This window comes from Peromyscus californicus, unplaced genomic scaffold, assembly GCF_007827085.1.
Source record: "Peromyscus californicus insignis strain IS unplaced genomic scaffold, ASM782708v3 Scaffold_5__1_contigs__length_169319896, whole genome shotgun sequence".
NCBI classification, from domain to species: domain Eukaryota; kingdom Metazoa; phylum Chordata; class Mammalia; order Rodentia; family Cricetidae; genus Peromyscus; species Peromyscus californicus.
The window spans coordinates 134,651,676-134,667,432 of record NW_026294573.1 but is presented as its reverse complement, the minus strand read 5'-3'; the positions used below and the strand labels follow the sequence as shown (position 1 = coordinate 134,667,432).

Sequence of the window (15,757 nt, the reverse complement as noted above, 5' to 3'; positions counted from 1 at the left end):
TTGTAGACCATGCTGTCCTCATGCTTGCCTCCGCCTCTGGAGTGCTGGGATTAAAGGCCTTCACCACAATGCCTGGTTTACTGGATTAATTCTTTTGGTTTTTTGAGACTGGGTTTCTCTGTGTAGTTTTGGTGCCTGTCCTGGATCTGGCTCTGTAGACCAGGCCTGGCCTGGAACTCTCAGGGATCTGCCTGGCTCTACCTCCCAAGTGCTGGGATTAAAGGTATGTACCACCACCGCCACCCGGCCCCTGAATTAATTCTTCTTTTTTTTTAAAATTTATTTATTCATTATGTATACAGTGGTCTGCCTGCATGTATGTATGCAGGCCAGAAGAAGGCATCAGATCTCATTATAGATGGTTGTGAGCCACCATGTGGGTGCTGGGAATTGAACTCAGGTCCTCTGGAAGAACAACCAGTGCTCTTAACCTCTGAGCCATCTCTCCAGCCCCCCCTGGATTAATTCTTAAGGAAGGACACAATACTATATAGGCTCAAAACCATCATCAATGACCTCCAAGACTACTAATCCCTGTCCAGTTACCTGGCAGTATAAGCAGTATACTATTAATGCTGTGTTTAAAGGGCTTATAGGACCAGCAGGATTGTGCAACAGAGAAAGTGTCTTGCCTTGAACACTTCACAGACTGAGTTTGATCCCTGGATTCCGTAGGTTGATAGAGAGAACCAACTCCCAAAAGTTGTCCTCTGATCTACCAAGCATATACTGTGGTACCCCCATATCCTCCTACAATAATAACAATAAAGTAATTTTTTAAAGCATGTAGGTGCTTAGAAAATTAATAGAAATGCTTCTAGAACACTGGTGTTCACTTTTCTGCAGAAGTACTGTTAGAATCAGGTTCGTCGATATTATGATGTTTACAGTAGCTGTTTAAGGGAATGTATGATAATACATATTAATATAATAGTGTAAAAAGAACATTTTTGAAGTTCTAGTAATATTTTCATGTGATCACTTTTTTTCTGCACTAGACTCTTGTTAAATGTGCATTTATTCCTTAAGAAGTTATTCTCCACCTGACTTTATTACATCCCTTGTAGTTTCTCCATGTGACCTCTTCGACTTGCCAGTTTTGTTTCAACACTTCATGTAAACCCTTCAGGAGCTAAAGACAGAAGCCTGGAGCTCTGGCTTCTTCCTGTTTGTACCCTTTGACTTGCATACTAGAGGGAACCTGGGTTTATCTATTTTATAGGTATTGAACATCGATAATGAGCATGCTTCTGGTTTTCTTCTAGTTGTTATTTTTGGATAGCATTTTCCATCTGTGGTCACTGATGAGGTTTCAGTTTCCAGTGGCCAGCCTTGCCTCTGCTCTCTCTCCTGCCACTGCTGTGCAGAGGAGACTGTCCACATGAAATCAGCTGCCAAGTTTCCACTGTTTATACTACATAAGCAGTGCGACTGCTGTTCCCCTCCTACAAGTGACACATTGAAATTATTTTCCTTGTCTTTGGTTCTGTTTTTTTCTTAACATTTTTTAAATTAAATATTTTTATTTTTAATGGGTAAGTACTAGTTATGCATTCACATGCTTAGACATTTGGTCTACAGCTGGTAATGCTGTTTTGAGGCTTTGGAACCTTTAGGAGGTGGGACCTACATGAAGGAAGTGGGTTGTTGGGAATGGGATAAATTTTAGAGATAATATCTCGACCTGCTTGTCTTCCTCTGGCTCCCATTTCCTGTCAGCCCTTGCAGTAGCCTCCTCATGCCCCTGCAGCCATGACCTCCAGTTGCTCAGGTGCCATGACTCCCTGGCCAGGGTGACCTGTACTTTCCTCACACCATGTAGTTATTTGGTCACAGCACTAAGAAAAGAAATTAATATCAGAGTTATAATGTGTCATTTTGGTATTTGTAATATGGTGTGATAAAACCAGGCTACTTAATAAATCTGTTACTTCATATACTTAATATAGAGTGCATGTTCATTATATTATGATTCACCCCTCCCCCCCTCAGTGGGTGTGAGTGTGGGTGTGGGTGAGGGTGGGTATAGTCAGAGGATAATTTCTAGGAGTCAGTTCTTTTCCTTCCATCCTGTCTTGGGACAGAGTCTTGCTGTTTTTACATGCTGCGTACTGTGGGCTGGCTGACCAGTGAGTTTCCGGGCAGTTCTTCAGTATCTGTCTCCTATCATGTCATAGGAGTGCTGGGGTACAGATATGTGACACCACATGTGACTTCTTTCCCATGGGTTCTGGAGATTGAACTCAAGTTATTAGGCCTGCATAGTAAGTTCTTTTACCTGCTGAGCCATCTTACTGGCCCACATACCATTTTATGCAAATGGGCATTTTCATTCTTTCTATCAAATCCTTTGGTCAACATTTTCCCTTTTCTCATGGACTTCCTCCTTACCTTCTAGTAATAATCATTTAGCTGATTTCTAGAATTCTACATTTGTAGATTCCCTATAATGTAAGACCTTGCAGCATTTCTTTTCCTGTGTCTGGCTTAATTGCATTGTATAATACTCTCCAGGTAACATGTAATGACATGTTGCTGAACAGTATTTCATGTATTTACATGACCTTTTAAATTTTTTTTTTTTTTTTTTAGATAAGGTCTCATGTAGCCCAGCCTGCCCTCAGAGGCTAGCTGTGAACTTCTGGCTATCCTGCCTCTACATCCCAAATGGTGACATTACAGGTACATACATCACACTCAGTTACCTGATGACACATACCATGTTGACCCATTTGGTTGTGCAGTAAAGACTGTGAGGGTGCAGATACCTATTCAGTGTATTGCTTACAGTTCTTTTGAATATATATCTGTAAGTGGGATTACAGGATCATTTGATAATTCTGTTTTCCATTTTCTAAGGAACCACTACACATTTTCTGTAATGGCTAATTACCATTCCTACCAGCAGTGCTAGGGCTCCTGTGTCTCCATCAGCACTTCTTATCTTTTTGAAAAAATAGTCATTCTAACAGAGGTGAGGTGATATCTTCCTGAATGTGTTTGTATAGGTTTCTATGCACACACACACACACACACACACACACACACACACACACACGTACGTGACTGTGTGTGTCTGTGTGTGTTTTGAATAGGGACTGGCCATGTAGCCCAGGTCGATCTTGAACTTTTGACCTTTCTACATCAGCTTCCCTAGTGTTGAGAGTACAGGTGGTTTTGATTTGATTTGAGAGTGCAGTGGTTTTTGATTTGAGTTTTTCTGAGAATATCATGGTGAACATTTTTCGTGTATCTGGTGGACATATTTGTGTGTTCTTCCAAGAAAGCTCAGTTCAGCTCCTGTTGCATGGCTGGGTTCTTTCTTGCCCCTGAGTTATATTCCTGGCCATTAGCCTTTTATCAGATGGATGCTTTGAAATGTTCTCTCTTAGTGTGTCAGTTGTCTTTTCATTATCATTCCTTTGCTCTGTAAAACTCTTTAGTCTGTCTTTTTTTTTTTTAAAGATTTATTTATTTATTATGGATACAGTGTTCTGCCTGCACATATCCCTGCAGGCCAGAAGAGGGCACCAGATCTCATTACAGATGGTTGTAAGCCATCATGTGGTTGCTGGGAATTGAACTCAGGACCTTTGGAAGAACAAGCAGTGCTCTTAACCTCTGAGCCATCTCTCTAGCCCCCTCTCAGTCATTTTTTATGTGTGTTGTCTATGCTTTTGGAGTCACATCCAGTAGATGTGTTCCCAGATGAATGTTGAGGTGTTGAACATTTCTCCTGTTGCCTGCCTGCCCCTGCACTTAGCTCCTATCCTTTCTCCCTTCCTTCCGTTAACTCTTACTGTGTTACTTCCATTAACTCTTACTTGGTGGTTGGGAACATTAGCTATGTAGACCAGGCTGGATCAAACTTGCAATAATCCTCCTGCCTCTGTCCCCTGAATGCTGGGATTGTGGGTAGGATCTACTATGTTCTGTTCCTCCATTTTCTTCTATTAGTTTTATAGTTTGTCAGTCTCATGTTTAAATCTCTTATTTTAATTTTTATTTACGTGCATGTCCCTGTGTGAGTGTATCCCATGTGTATGCTGGTGCCTCTTCAGAAGCCACATGAGGGTGTTAGATTCCCTAGAGCTAGAGTAACATGCAGTTGAGAGTCACATGGGTTCTTGAACAGAACTCAGCCCCTCTGTGGGAGCAGCAAGCACTCTTAGTCCTTTCTGGTTAAATTTTAATCAATTTTAAAGTGACCTTTGAATGTAGTGTGAAATAAGGACCTAATTTCAACTTTTATGTGGATACTCACTTTCCCCTCAGTTTCCTGAAGAGATTGTGCTTTCTTTAGTGTGGTGGTGTTGACACATTCATTGTGTTCCTCTGCTTCTTCTATGTCAGTGCCATCCTATTTTGCTTACTGAAGCTACTGGAGTACATTTTGAAATCAGGTCATGTGGTACCTTCTGGATTGCTCTTTTTGCTTATCATTGCTTTGGCTGTTTGCAGTCTTGTGGTTTCATATGTATTTTAGGATTGCTTTTCTTTTGTGTGTGAAAATGGCATTGGAATTTGGTGGAAATTGTACTGAGGTTGGATATTTTACCAATCCTCATCCAGGATCAGGATTCCATTCCCTTTATTTGTATGGTACAGTTTTTTTGGGTTTGTAGACGTCTTGCTACTGGACATCTGGCTGAGGCCCTTTTCTCTACCTGGATAGAAACTGTGTAGGCAGGGAGAAGCTCTTCAAGTGCTAGTTATGCCACCTCTTACACTCCTTGGCATTTGACAATAATGAGCAGGGGTGGTGGCAGGTGGGTGCTCTCTTGTGCAGCGCTTGAGTTCTAGGACTCTCACATCTACACATGACAGCTCTGGCATAGGCCTAGGATGTTGGCATTCCTCGGATCCTAGCAGCTCCAGCAGTCAAGGCCTCTTCTCTTTAAGGTCCTCTTCTCTTTAAGGCCTTCTGTCTTTCAACCTCAGCTTTGCATGTTGTTCCTCTTGTTCCTCTTATAGCCCCTTCTGAGCTCTTCAGTACCTCTTTTAGGCTGTCAGATCGCCTGCTGTTTGCTCCACTGCACTGCTGCTGCTCTGCTGTCTGAGATGGCACTTTCTTTATACCAGCCCACACTGCTAAGAAAGTAGGTAAGAGGAGGCCCCAAAAGAGAAATCTATTATAGGGCCTAATGTTGCAACAGGAGGAAAGGCAGCACAGGAGGGTGGTTCCTAGCCAACTCTCTTTGATCAGCCTGAGTGGCTTGCTTCTGCCGCCAGAGGAAGGGTGTTGGCACTAATTACAGCAGACCTCACATGCAAATGAGGCTTTGTGTTCTTTTCTTCAACAACAGTAGTATTAACCTTTTTGATAGGTCATCAGGGAAGTGCTTTCTACCCAGGATAGGAATGGTTGTAGGATCATCTAGACCTCACCAAGACTTGTGTTAGTGGAAAATCTGGTGTAAACTGTTTGAAACAGTGCTGGCTGAGGCTGCATATTCAAGAGCTATAGCACTATGTTTATGATGTGGTGGTTTGAATGAGAATGGTTCATATGTTAGAATGCTTGGTCCTCCGTGAATGGAATCATTTGGGAAGGGTTAGGAGGTTGTTAGAGGAGGTATGTCACTGGGGGTGGGCTTTAAATTTTCAAAAGCCTATGCCAGGCTCAGTCTGTCTTTGTCTGTCTCTCTCTCAGATGTCCTCTCAGTTAGTGCTTCAGTGCTTTGCCTGCCTGCTCCTCTGCTCTACACCATGATGTTTATGGACTAACTTTCTGAAACTAAGCAAGCCCCCTATTAAATGCTTTATTTTATAAATGGCCTTGGTCATGGTATCTCCTCACAACAATAGAACAGTAACTAAGACACACACAATGTGTTCAGAACATCTGGTGTTGGCATACAGGTAGTAGTCTGGTAGACTGATTGATAGTCCTTTTGCTCATGCAGCCAGGGTAATTCTAATAGCTACTAATTAGGGAATCAGATTGTTCCATGCCCCAGAGTCTCTAGTCTCTGCTTATTTACAGAAAAGGTGAGTACCAGAAGGAGTACTTTTAGTAAGAATTTAGGGAACTTAATATTGACATGAATAGTGTTTTTACAGTGTTTACAACCTGTCCAGTGTCCTAGGGAGAGGTGGTTGCCCCTCACCTATCATCCTTTTACAGTGGTAAATTTACTCCTCTGTGTTATTAGAGTTAAGTTTAGTGCATGTGTCCTCACAGCCCAGGGTTGGTCACCCATCTACAATAAACCAATTAAAAATCAAGTTAATAGTGAAAAGTAGGATAACAGGATTTGTTTGATATGGCCACAGTGGGGAGAGGGACATTGAGATCCAGTGACTTCCCCAGTCCATCTTCATGTCCTTACATGAGGGTTAGGTTTAAATATCATAATTAAGCAGTGTGGTCTATTTGAGATCACCCCACCACCCCGCTCCTATGCTGGGATCATAGACTTGGACCACGAGATATTTCATCCCTTATGGTGATCCTAAGGGATTCAAAGCCACTGGGGATTGAACCAAGGGACTTGTGCATGCTGGGCAAGAACTCTATCCTTGAGCTTTATCTCAGCCTTTTCCCCTCCTCTGCTTCCAGTTTCAGTTTTGAAGGAAGATTTCACATATCCCTGGCTGGCCTCAAGCTTACTATGTAACCAAGGATGGCTGTAGCCTCTGATCCTCTTCTACTTTCCATATGTTGGGATTACAGACATATACCACCATTCCTGGCTCCTTTTTGTGACAAGATCTCTCTATTTCCCAGGTTGGCCTTAAATTTTATCAACTCCTGGCTAGCACAAGCTAATCCCAATTGTGACTCTTGTGCTTCAGCCTCTTGAGTAACTTGGCTCTTGTCCTAACTTGGTGCATCTTTGGGATGTTGATTTTTCAGTTTCAATTTTTTGAAGTTATTAAAAAAATTTTCCTTGAGTTCTTTGACTGTAGGTTGTTAGGGAACATTTAATGTTTCATTTTCAAGTACTTGTGAATTTTCCAGAGTTTCTCCTGCCAACTGAGTTTGTTTTTACTCCATTATGCTCAAAAAACATACTTAATATGACTCCTGATCCTCCTGAGTGCTGGCATTACAGGCATGAACCAACAATCCTGGCTCTTTGCTCTCTTTTGGTTACCATCTGCTTGGAGTATTTTTCCAGCCTTTTATTCCCAGTTATGTGTGTCCTTAAGGCTAAAATGAGTGATGGATTTACATGATGAGATGAAGGAAAATGAATATTGGCATTAGTATGTAACCATCTACTAATACATTAGGGTTACTCTAATCTTGGGGCCACAAGAGGGATGCCAGATGCAGGTATAGTATCAGTAGCTGGGTAGAGGCACGGCTTACATCCTGACTGGGATGGACCACAGCAGTATTGGATTTCATCAGACTGTTTGGGAATTGCTTATATCTGGAGTTTTCCACTTAATATTTCAGACCATGAGAGATGATGAGTTAACACCTCATTATGGGAAAAGAAAATACAACAGATAAAGGAAGAACACTGTATGGTCATTTCCGGGGTTTCCTTGTCGCCTTTTGTTTACATCTGGTCTCCTAATAGAACATGAAGACTGGATCCTGCCATGGATTCATGCACCATCTTTTGTTTCTGTGTTAATTTTTTCATCCCCTGAAGTGCTTGGGGTCAGACCTATTACCATAGATCTGTAGGCAGATTGACCCATTGTAGTTGTGTTGTTTTGTTTTGTACTCTTTGGGGGCCCACCACCCAGCTCCCAAATAAATACATGGAGACTTATTCTTACTTATGAATGCCCTTCATTAGCTTGGCTTATTTCTAGCCAGCTTCTCTTAACTTAAATTATCCCATCTACCTTTTGCCTCTGTGCTTTTACCTTTCTGTATTCTATATACTTCTTTTTACTTCTTACTCCATGGCTGGCTGTGTGGCTGGGTAGCTGGCCCCTGGAATCATCCTTCCCTTCTCCTTTCCTCCCTCCTCCCTCCCTCTTCTCATATTTCTTCTCCTATTTATCCTCTCTGCCTGGCAGCCCTGCCTATCCTCTCTCTCCTGCCGGGCTATTGACCATTTGTCTCTTTACTAGACCAATCAGATGTTTTAGGCAGGCAAAGTAACACAGCTTCACAGAGTTTAACAAATGCAACATAAAAGAATGCAACACATCTTTGCATCACTAAACAAATATTCCACAGCATAAATGAATGTAAAACATCTTAAGCTAATATTCCACAACAGCCCACCCAAAAAGCATTTGCTAAATGGAGATAAAATTGTCCTGTTCTTGTTAAAAATCTCTTGATTAGCTCATGTTGCCTACAATAGATTTTTAAAATTAGAAGTAGGTCTTCTGGGTTTTGAGGTGTTTAAGAGTCTTCTTAAGTTATATGTAAAAATTCTAATTTGTTTGGTTTTTCAGTAGGAGAAGGTCCATAAATTTGGTGAGACCATGGAAAAGGGTCCATGCCAAAAAAAGGAAGAGGAATCACTGGTTTACAGGGAAAAATTGTTAAGACTCTAGAAAGTGCCAGCTGTAGGTAATTTCTCAAAAGTCTTATTTTTGTGATTGAGTTCCTCAACACACAATCTCTTTCACCATGTGTGCCTTTAAGGAAGCTGTCTTCAGTTTCACTTTGGGTCCAGGTCTCATTTTGTGTTCTTCCAGACTCTTTTGAAGTACAGCACTCCGTCTTTTTTAATGTGTGATTTCTCTCTTCAAGGTGAACGTGGTAAGAGTCCTCCCTTCTTTCTTTTTGGCTTATTGTGATGTTTAGTAATAAAACATTGTGAAAGATTTCTGCCAGTGAATAGTGGTAGTTGTTTATTTATTAATATTTGCCTCTGTCTCACCAAGAGATGGCCTGGAGTTGGCTTAGCAGACCCACTAGATAACAGTACTGGCTGATCTAGCTGAGGATTCTAGGGATTTGGATTCCATGGAGGCTCACAGCCATCTGTAACTCCAGGTCCAGACCCCTGGGTGTACACATACACACACACACACACACACACACACACACACACACACACACACACCATACTGTTGTGGAATGTTAGCTTAAGATATGTTACGTTCATATATGCTGTGGAATATTTGTTTAGTGATGCAAAGATGTGTTGCATTCTTTTATGTTGCATTTGTTTAACTCTGTGAAGCTGTTACCTTGCCTGTCTAGTCTGATTAGTCTAATAAAGAGCCAAACAGTCAGTAGCCTGGCAGGAGAGAGAGGATAAATAGGAGAAGAAATATGAGAAGAGGGAGGGAGGAGTGAGGAAAGGAAAAAGAGGATTTAAATTAAGAGAAACTGGCTAGAAATAAGCCAAGCTAATGGAGGGCGTTTATATGTAAGAATACAACTCCATGTATTTATTTGGGAGCTGGGTGGCAAGCCCCCCAAGCAGTACACTTCTGTCTGCTTAAAGCTTTCTTAATATCCTCAGTCGCTTGTAACCCTTTATCATCAAACCATGGATCACTCATATATACTGGCAATATTACAAATGAAGGTTGTTTTAACACTATTACATGAGTATGATTATCCATTTGGGAAATATAATTGGTTAAAATGCAATTAAGCCATGATACATTAAACACAGAACCATTCATAAAAATATTTTCTTCACCAATTAAAAGAACATAGGGCATTTTGACACAAGCTAAAACAGTTCCTTTCAAAGGAAAACAGGTTTCAAGTGACTGGAATGTCCTGCCACTGTTCCCATGGCAGCAGCAAGTTAACAAACATAAGTTTGTGGAGATCCAGTACTGGAATACCAAATTCCAGCTGATAGTCCTTGGTCCTAAGATTGTGCTGTAGACACAAGATAAGAGTCACTATAATCGTCCTGATTTCTGGACCAATCAAGAATATACTGCTGTGTCCCTGTGATGTTATACTTTAAAGTACATCATTGCCATAGCAAAGTTCTGTTAGACTCTTGCAGTTCTTTTGTGTGTGGAGGAAATTGTTGAGAGGGTGAAATATTACTTACCCAATCACCTTGAGGAAGCAATAACTGTATACAAAGTGTACATTGTTTATCATATGCCTACTATGTAGTTTTTTTTTAAATTTATTTATTTATTATGTAAACAGAAGAGGGCACCAGATCTCATTACAGATGGTTGTGAGCCACCATGTGGTTGCTGGGAATTGAACTCAGGACCTCTGGAAGTGCAGTCAGTGCTCTTAACCTCTGAGCCATCTCTCCAGCCCCCCTACTATGTAGTTTTGAACAGGATGAATTTCATGATAAACTAAGAAGGGTCACTTTCTTCTTAAGCCTTGGAACTAATACTAAGGAAATCATTTTTCTATCTTTCATAGTCAAGCTATTCATTAAATGTCTATTTGTAATCCAAACTACTCTTGTAAAATTGTTAGGTAAGTGCCATATTAGATACCAACAGAGACTGTTTCTTTGCCTAATGTCATTTAAATTCCTGTTTTGAGAACTGATTCATTCAGTGCAAGATGAAAAAGTTGACAGATGTACTTAGAGGTTACGTCCCTTAAAAAGTAAAATAAACCTGGCTCAATGATTAAGAGCCCTTTCTACTCTTCCAGAGGACCCAAGTTTTGTTCCCAGCACCTATGTCAGGTGGCTCACAGCTGTGCAGCTTTAGCTTCGGGGGAATCTGATGCCCTCTTCTGGCTTCCCCAGGCAGTTAGGTATCTTTAGGGTTTCTATTGCCACAAAGAGATACCAGGATCACGACAATTTTTATAAAGGAAAACACTTAATTGGGACTGGCTTATATTTCAGAAGTTTACTTCATTATCAGCATGGTGGGATGCAGGCAGACTTGGTGTTGGACAGGTAGCTGAGAGTTCCACACCTGGATTGGCAGGGAGTAGGAAGAGAGAGACACTGGGCCTGGCTTGAGCTTCTGAAACCACAAAGCACACTCCCAGAAACACACTTTCTCCAACTAGGCCACCCCTACTAGAATAAGACCACACTTCCCAATAGTTCCAGTCCCTATGAGCCTATGGGGGCTCATTTTCATTCAAACCACCACAGCATCTTTGAGCAGAAATCTGAGTGGATCTTGATAGAGAATTTTATTTTATTTTTTTTCGAGACAGGGTTTTTCTGTGTAGCTTTGTGTCTTTCCTGGATCTCGCTCTGTATGCCAGGCTGGCCTCTAACTCAGAGATCTGCCTGCCTCTGCCTCCCTGAGTGCTGGGATTAAAGGCGTGCGTCACCACCGCCCGGCGATAGAGAATTTTTAATACTTCATAGTGGATATACTATATAAGTTGCATACAGTCATGAGTATATTGAATTCAGAGAAACTCATGGGTCAGTTTCTTAATTGTGTATGCAGGAAAGGGAGAAAATGAAAAATAAAAAACTTGTGTCCCCAAAGAAGTGATGCTAGCCAACATTGTACTGTTGACCCCTGTTCTTGTAATGTAGAAAAGCAATCTGGGGCTTCTGTGTCTTCAGAGTCTCTAAGGAACTCTCTTACAGAGGGCAGGGTCACCTTACATGGTGTCCCCATTGTTCTCTCGTGTGATGTTGAAGTATTTCATTCAGCTGTCGTTTATTCAAACTCATTTATACAAAGATGGATGGTCCATGCCCCACCTCCATCTGTCTAGTGAAAAAAAGTATTGTGAAGTGATAGCATCCTTTCCCACCGAGATCATGCTTCATAGTGTTACTGCCACAAAGAGATATCAGTCTGCTGTTAACTTCCAGAAGTCTCATTCTGGAAACCTTTTATTTGAAGTATCTAGACATGCCAGATGTAAATGAGCATTCCAAGAGTTTTTTTAATATTTACTTTTAGTTTTAAGTGTATCTATGCATGATGTTCCAGTGCTAAACAATTAGGCTTGTTAATAAAAGCTTGTAGTCTCATTATTTGTTGTAACAAAAATTTTCGAACAAAGCAGTCATTGTGTTTGTACATGTGCATGAATTAAAACAGTGAATCTGGCTTTTTTAAATTTGAAAGTTCAGGCTGACCTTGAGCTTATGAACCTCCAGCCTTCGATTTCTTAGTGCTGGAATTACAGAAATGCTTTCTCACCATGCCTGGCTCCTTTTTGTTTTTGTATTTTTTTTCCTAGTTTTTCAGTAATAAATATTATATGAAATATATTTAAAATGTATACCATGTAACATTATTAGCTTCTAAGGTCAGGAATTTTAAGTCATTAAACCAGGATTACTCTTACTATAAATGGGGCTAAGTGATTTAGAGCCATGCTTTGAATCGGAAAGGTCTGATACTAAGATGCAGCAGTCTCATTTTCTAGACCAACACTGTCCAGTGTGGCAGCCACCTGGTAGCTGCCTGTAACCACGTGAAATCTGACTAATAAGTCAACTAATTGAATTTTAAACTGCATGCAGTTATGATCAGTTCATCTCTGGATATGTGATCATGATCACCATATAGGACCAGTACTAGTTAATTTAAATTCTGAGCCCTGGTTTTCTAACTTCCATGGTTGTTAAAAGAATTAAGTAAAATAGTGTATTTAAGTCATTTAGCACTGTGGCTAGAACAGAATGTATTCATGGAAAATGGTAGTTAAATATTAATGACACATTAATTTAAACTTGTTTGTTTTTACTCTTTTCCAGGTTTAATTTTTTTTGGAAATCAAGTTCAATATTAAAAAGAAAAAGCACACATTATTGGAAGCCATTTCTACTAATTCCGATATATTTTAACTTATGATTTGATTTGAATACTGTCATGGGAGGAGCTGTGAGTGCTGGGGAAGATAATGATGACTTAATTGATAACCTTAAAGAAGCTCAGTACATCCGCACTGAAAGAGTAGAGCAAGCCTTCAGAGCCATTGACCGTGGAGATTACTATCTGGAAGGCTACAGAGACAATGCTTACAAAGACTTAGCCTGGAAGCACGGGAACATACACTTGTCAGCACCTTGCATTTATTCTGAAGTTATGGAAGCTTTGAAACTTCAACCAGGATTATCTTTTCTTAACCTGGGAAGTGGAACCGGATATTTAAGTACAATGGTGGGCTTAATTTTAGGTAATTTTATTTTTGTAAATTTCTATTTATAAAGTGAGCTCAGTTTGCGTGGCTCTTCATGACCTACAGTTTTTGTAACTAAATCTAGTATGTCTGAATGTGTCTATTTATAGTTTTTACTTAGGTGTGGAAACACATAGTTGAAATCTCCTCTTTCCCAGCCCTGAACCTAATGGTTGGTCAGCTCTTGCACTGTTGTGTCTAGTTACGGTAGATAAAGATATAGTATGTCAATGCTTGAAATCAGCTAGGGCTGGATACTTAACTAGCATGCACAAAGTCCTGGTTTTGACTCAATATTTCACATACCAACACGGTGGTAGGAGAATCAGAAATCAAAGTTGTCCTTAGTATCATACTACATAGTGAGTTTGAGGCCAGCCTGGGAAACATGAGACTCTCCCACTCCGGCCCCCACTCCAAGAAAGTAACTGATGGGCAAGAAGCTCAGGAGTATTAGGAATATGTAAAGTGTTCTAACTGCTGATAAACAATTTTTGACCATCTTATCAGTGTCCCATTTTAAGTGGAAAGGTAGTTGTGTCAGTTTTGGAGACAGGCTTGTGGGACTTAGATCATGTGACCTTGTGGATCAAAGCAAGAGACTGGGGAAAAGTCACAGAAGGCATATTGCAGCATATTTTGTCTGTTGTACCATGCATTGTTTCTGGTGTAGGCATAGAGCAGGGATCAAAAGGGACCAAGATTTTTGCCTTTGAAGAGCTTAGTAAACACTCAAAATGAGTGCTAGTATTGTACTCAACTCTGTAACTCAGTGTTCGCAAGAGTCCTTTGAAGAATATGTTATTATTAATCTTGCTATATAGGTGAATGAACTAAAGTACAGAGAGGTTAAATCTGAAATCACTAGCTAGGAAGCTGGATATTCGGATTACTGGTGAAAAATTTGTGGATAGAGGAACATTGGCTATATAAGACATGTTGAATAGAAAATGAGCATCCATGAAGTCACTAACCTATTAATTTCACTCGTCACACAGACTGGGCTGTGTGGGAACAGTTAAGGTATAGCATTAAGATGTATGGCATAAACCTTTCATCCATGGCTGAGGACTGGTTTACAAGAAAGAAAATTAACAGTTCTCATCTACTGTGACGGGTGCAGTAGTTGACATATATGCCAAAGTTAGAGGCCTAAGAGTCATGTTCCAGTCATCCTACAGTAGTGGGGAGTAGTGAAGGCTGTAGAGAATGACACACATTATCATAGGGTGGCTCTGTCCACTGTGGCCAGGTAAATACAGTCGCAGTTTGTCACTGTCAGGTATTTTCAGGGCTGAAATCTCTTTTCCTAAGCAGTGGCTTGTACCATGCTTTCCTAGTCATGTGATTTAGTCATGAAGCCTGTGAATTGTTTCATTAAAACATATGTGGTCTTTTCTACAACTGAATTAGTCTTTGATTTCAGCTGGTTAAAAAAATGGCATTAAATCACTAAATTTTTCTTTTACCACAAAAGGGAAACTTAGAACCTTACATTGGTTTTATGTTCTTTTCTGTCCTCTGAAAAGAACAGCTTGTGTCTATTACTTCTGTTTAGTAGAGGCTCATTGAGAAAAGGATCTCTAGGTTTTAAGACAGTTAATCTGTTTTTCCCCATGGTCTACCTTTCTGACACCTGCTAGGGAATCAGTCCAACCAAAGGCAGTATGAGGTGTGTTTCATAATTAGCAGGCTTACTAGCCCCAGGCACCTGTAATAATTACATTCTGTGACCAATTTTACTTTTAAACAGACCTCGAACTATGTTATCTTGTTTTTTAGTTCATGGCCCAGCGTGGAGGAAACAGACCCTTGTTAGGTATTTCCTCTTGGTGTCCAGCAAGCCATGGACCTGTAGCTTAGTATATGACCACAGCTACTAGATACTGTCTCAAGATGTATTTGCCATCCTGCATAATTAAAACCAAAGTATAGTTATTTTTCTTTTTATTAGGACTGTACAATTGGTGAAAAAGGTAGTACTTAAAAAGGAAGACATAAAGAGAATGTGTGAAGCAGTGGTTATAGCTGAGTGTTAATTCATTAATCTGCTCTGGAAGCCGAATCCCTATGCTATGCCCCTATACTTGGATTTGTGTTCTGTGTATTAAATCAGAGGGTTGGACCTGGAGCGGTGCTTACACATAGCCTGTAATTCTGAGGCTGTGAATTGTGTTTGGTCCTGCCCTGCACAGCAGCCACATTTACAGAATCTCTCTCCTCAGCTTGTGCTTGCCATAGTTCTGTTACAGGGATCCAGGCAGAAGCTGGGAGAGCAGGGCATCTTTGATTTGGTAATATGCAGTCAAGGGAAATGATGCCCCTTAAGGAATTCTGTTTGTTTGTTTTTTTGTTTTTTGTTTTTTTTTCGAGATAGGGTTTCTCTGTGTAGTTTTAGTGCCTGTCCTGGATCTCACTCTGTAGATCAGGCTGGCCTTGAACTCACATAGATCCACCTGCTCTGCCTCCTGAGTGCTGGGATTAAAGGCGTGCACTGCCGCCACCGCCGCCACCACCACCCGGCTGAGAATTCTTGTCTCACTTCAGAAACTGGGATATAGAGCATTCTTGTTTAGCGAGGAAAAGTTAGAGTTTTGTTTTTTGTTTTTATCCCAGATTTTTTTTTTTAACAATTAAAGTATTTTGAAGCAATTATCTATAAATTTAATTTTGCCCCAGACTTGGAAAGTAGATCACTTCAAATCCTAATATGTTGCATTGGAACATCATTTTCAATTTCAGATTAAAAATAAATTCTGTTCTGCACACTTCTTA

The 15,757-nt window shown here is 40.4% G+C and overlaps 1 protein-coding gene across 5 annotated transcripts in view; it reads left to right on the top strand.

The window, feature by feature from the left end:
• The window catches only part of Pcmtd1 (protein-L-isoaspartate (D-aspartate) O-methyltransferase domain containing 1), an 81,289-nt gene that overhangs the window by 19,804 nt on the left and 45,728 nt on the right, over nt 1-15,757 (top strand). For 2 of the 5 annotated variants that reach the window (XR_008214017.1, XM_052718777.1), the window contains exon 2: nt 12,558-12,979. The exons of 2 other annotated variants lie outside the window; for them this stretch is intronic. Coding sequence is in view for 2 of the 3 variants with exons in the window: in XM_052718777.1 (XP_052574737.1) it covers nt 12,673-12,979 (307 nt within the window). In the remaining variant the exon portion in view is untranslated. Of the gene's footprint in view, nt 1-2,592; nt 2,683-12,557; nt 12,980-15,757 lie in introns of those variants that run through there. One more of the 5 variants, XM_052718778.1, reaches the window with a different exon arrangement.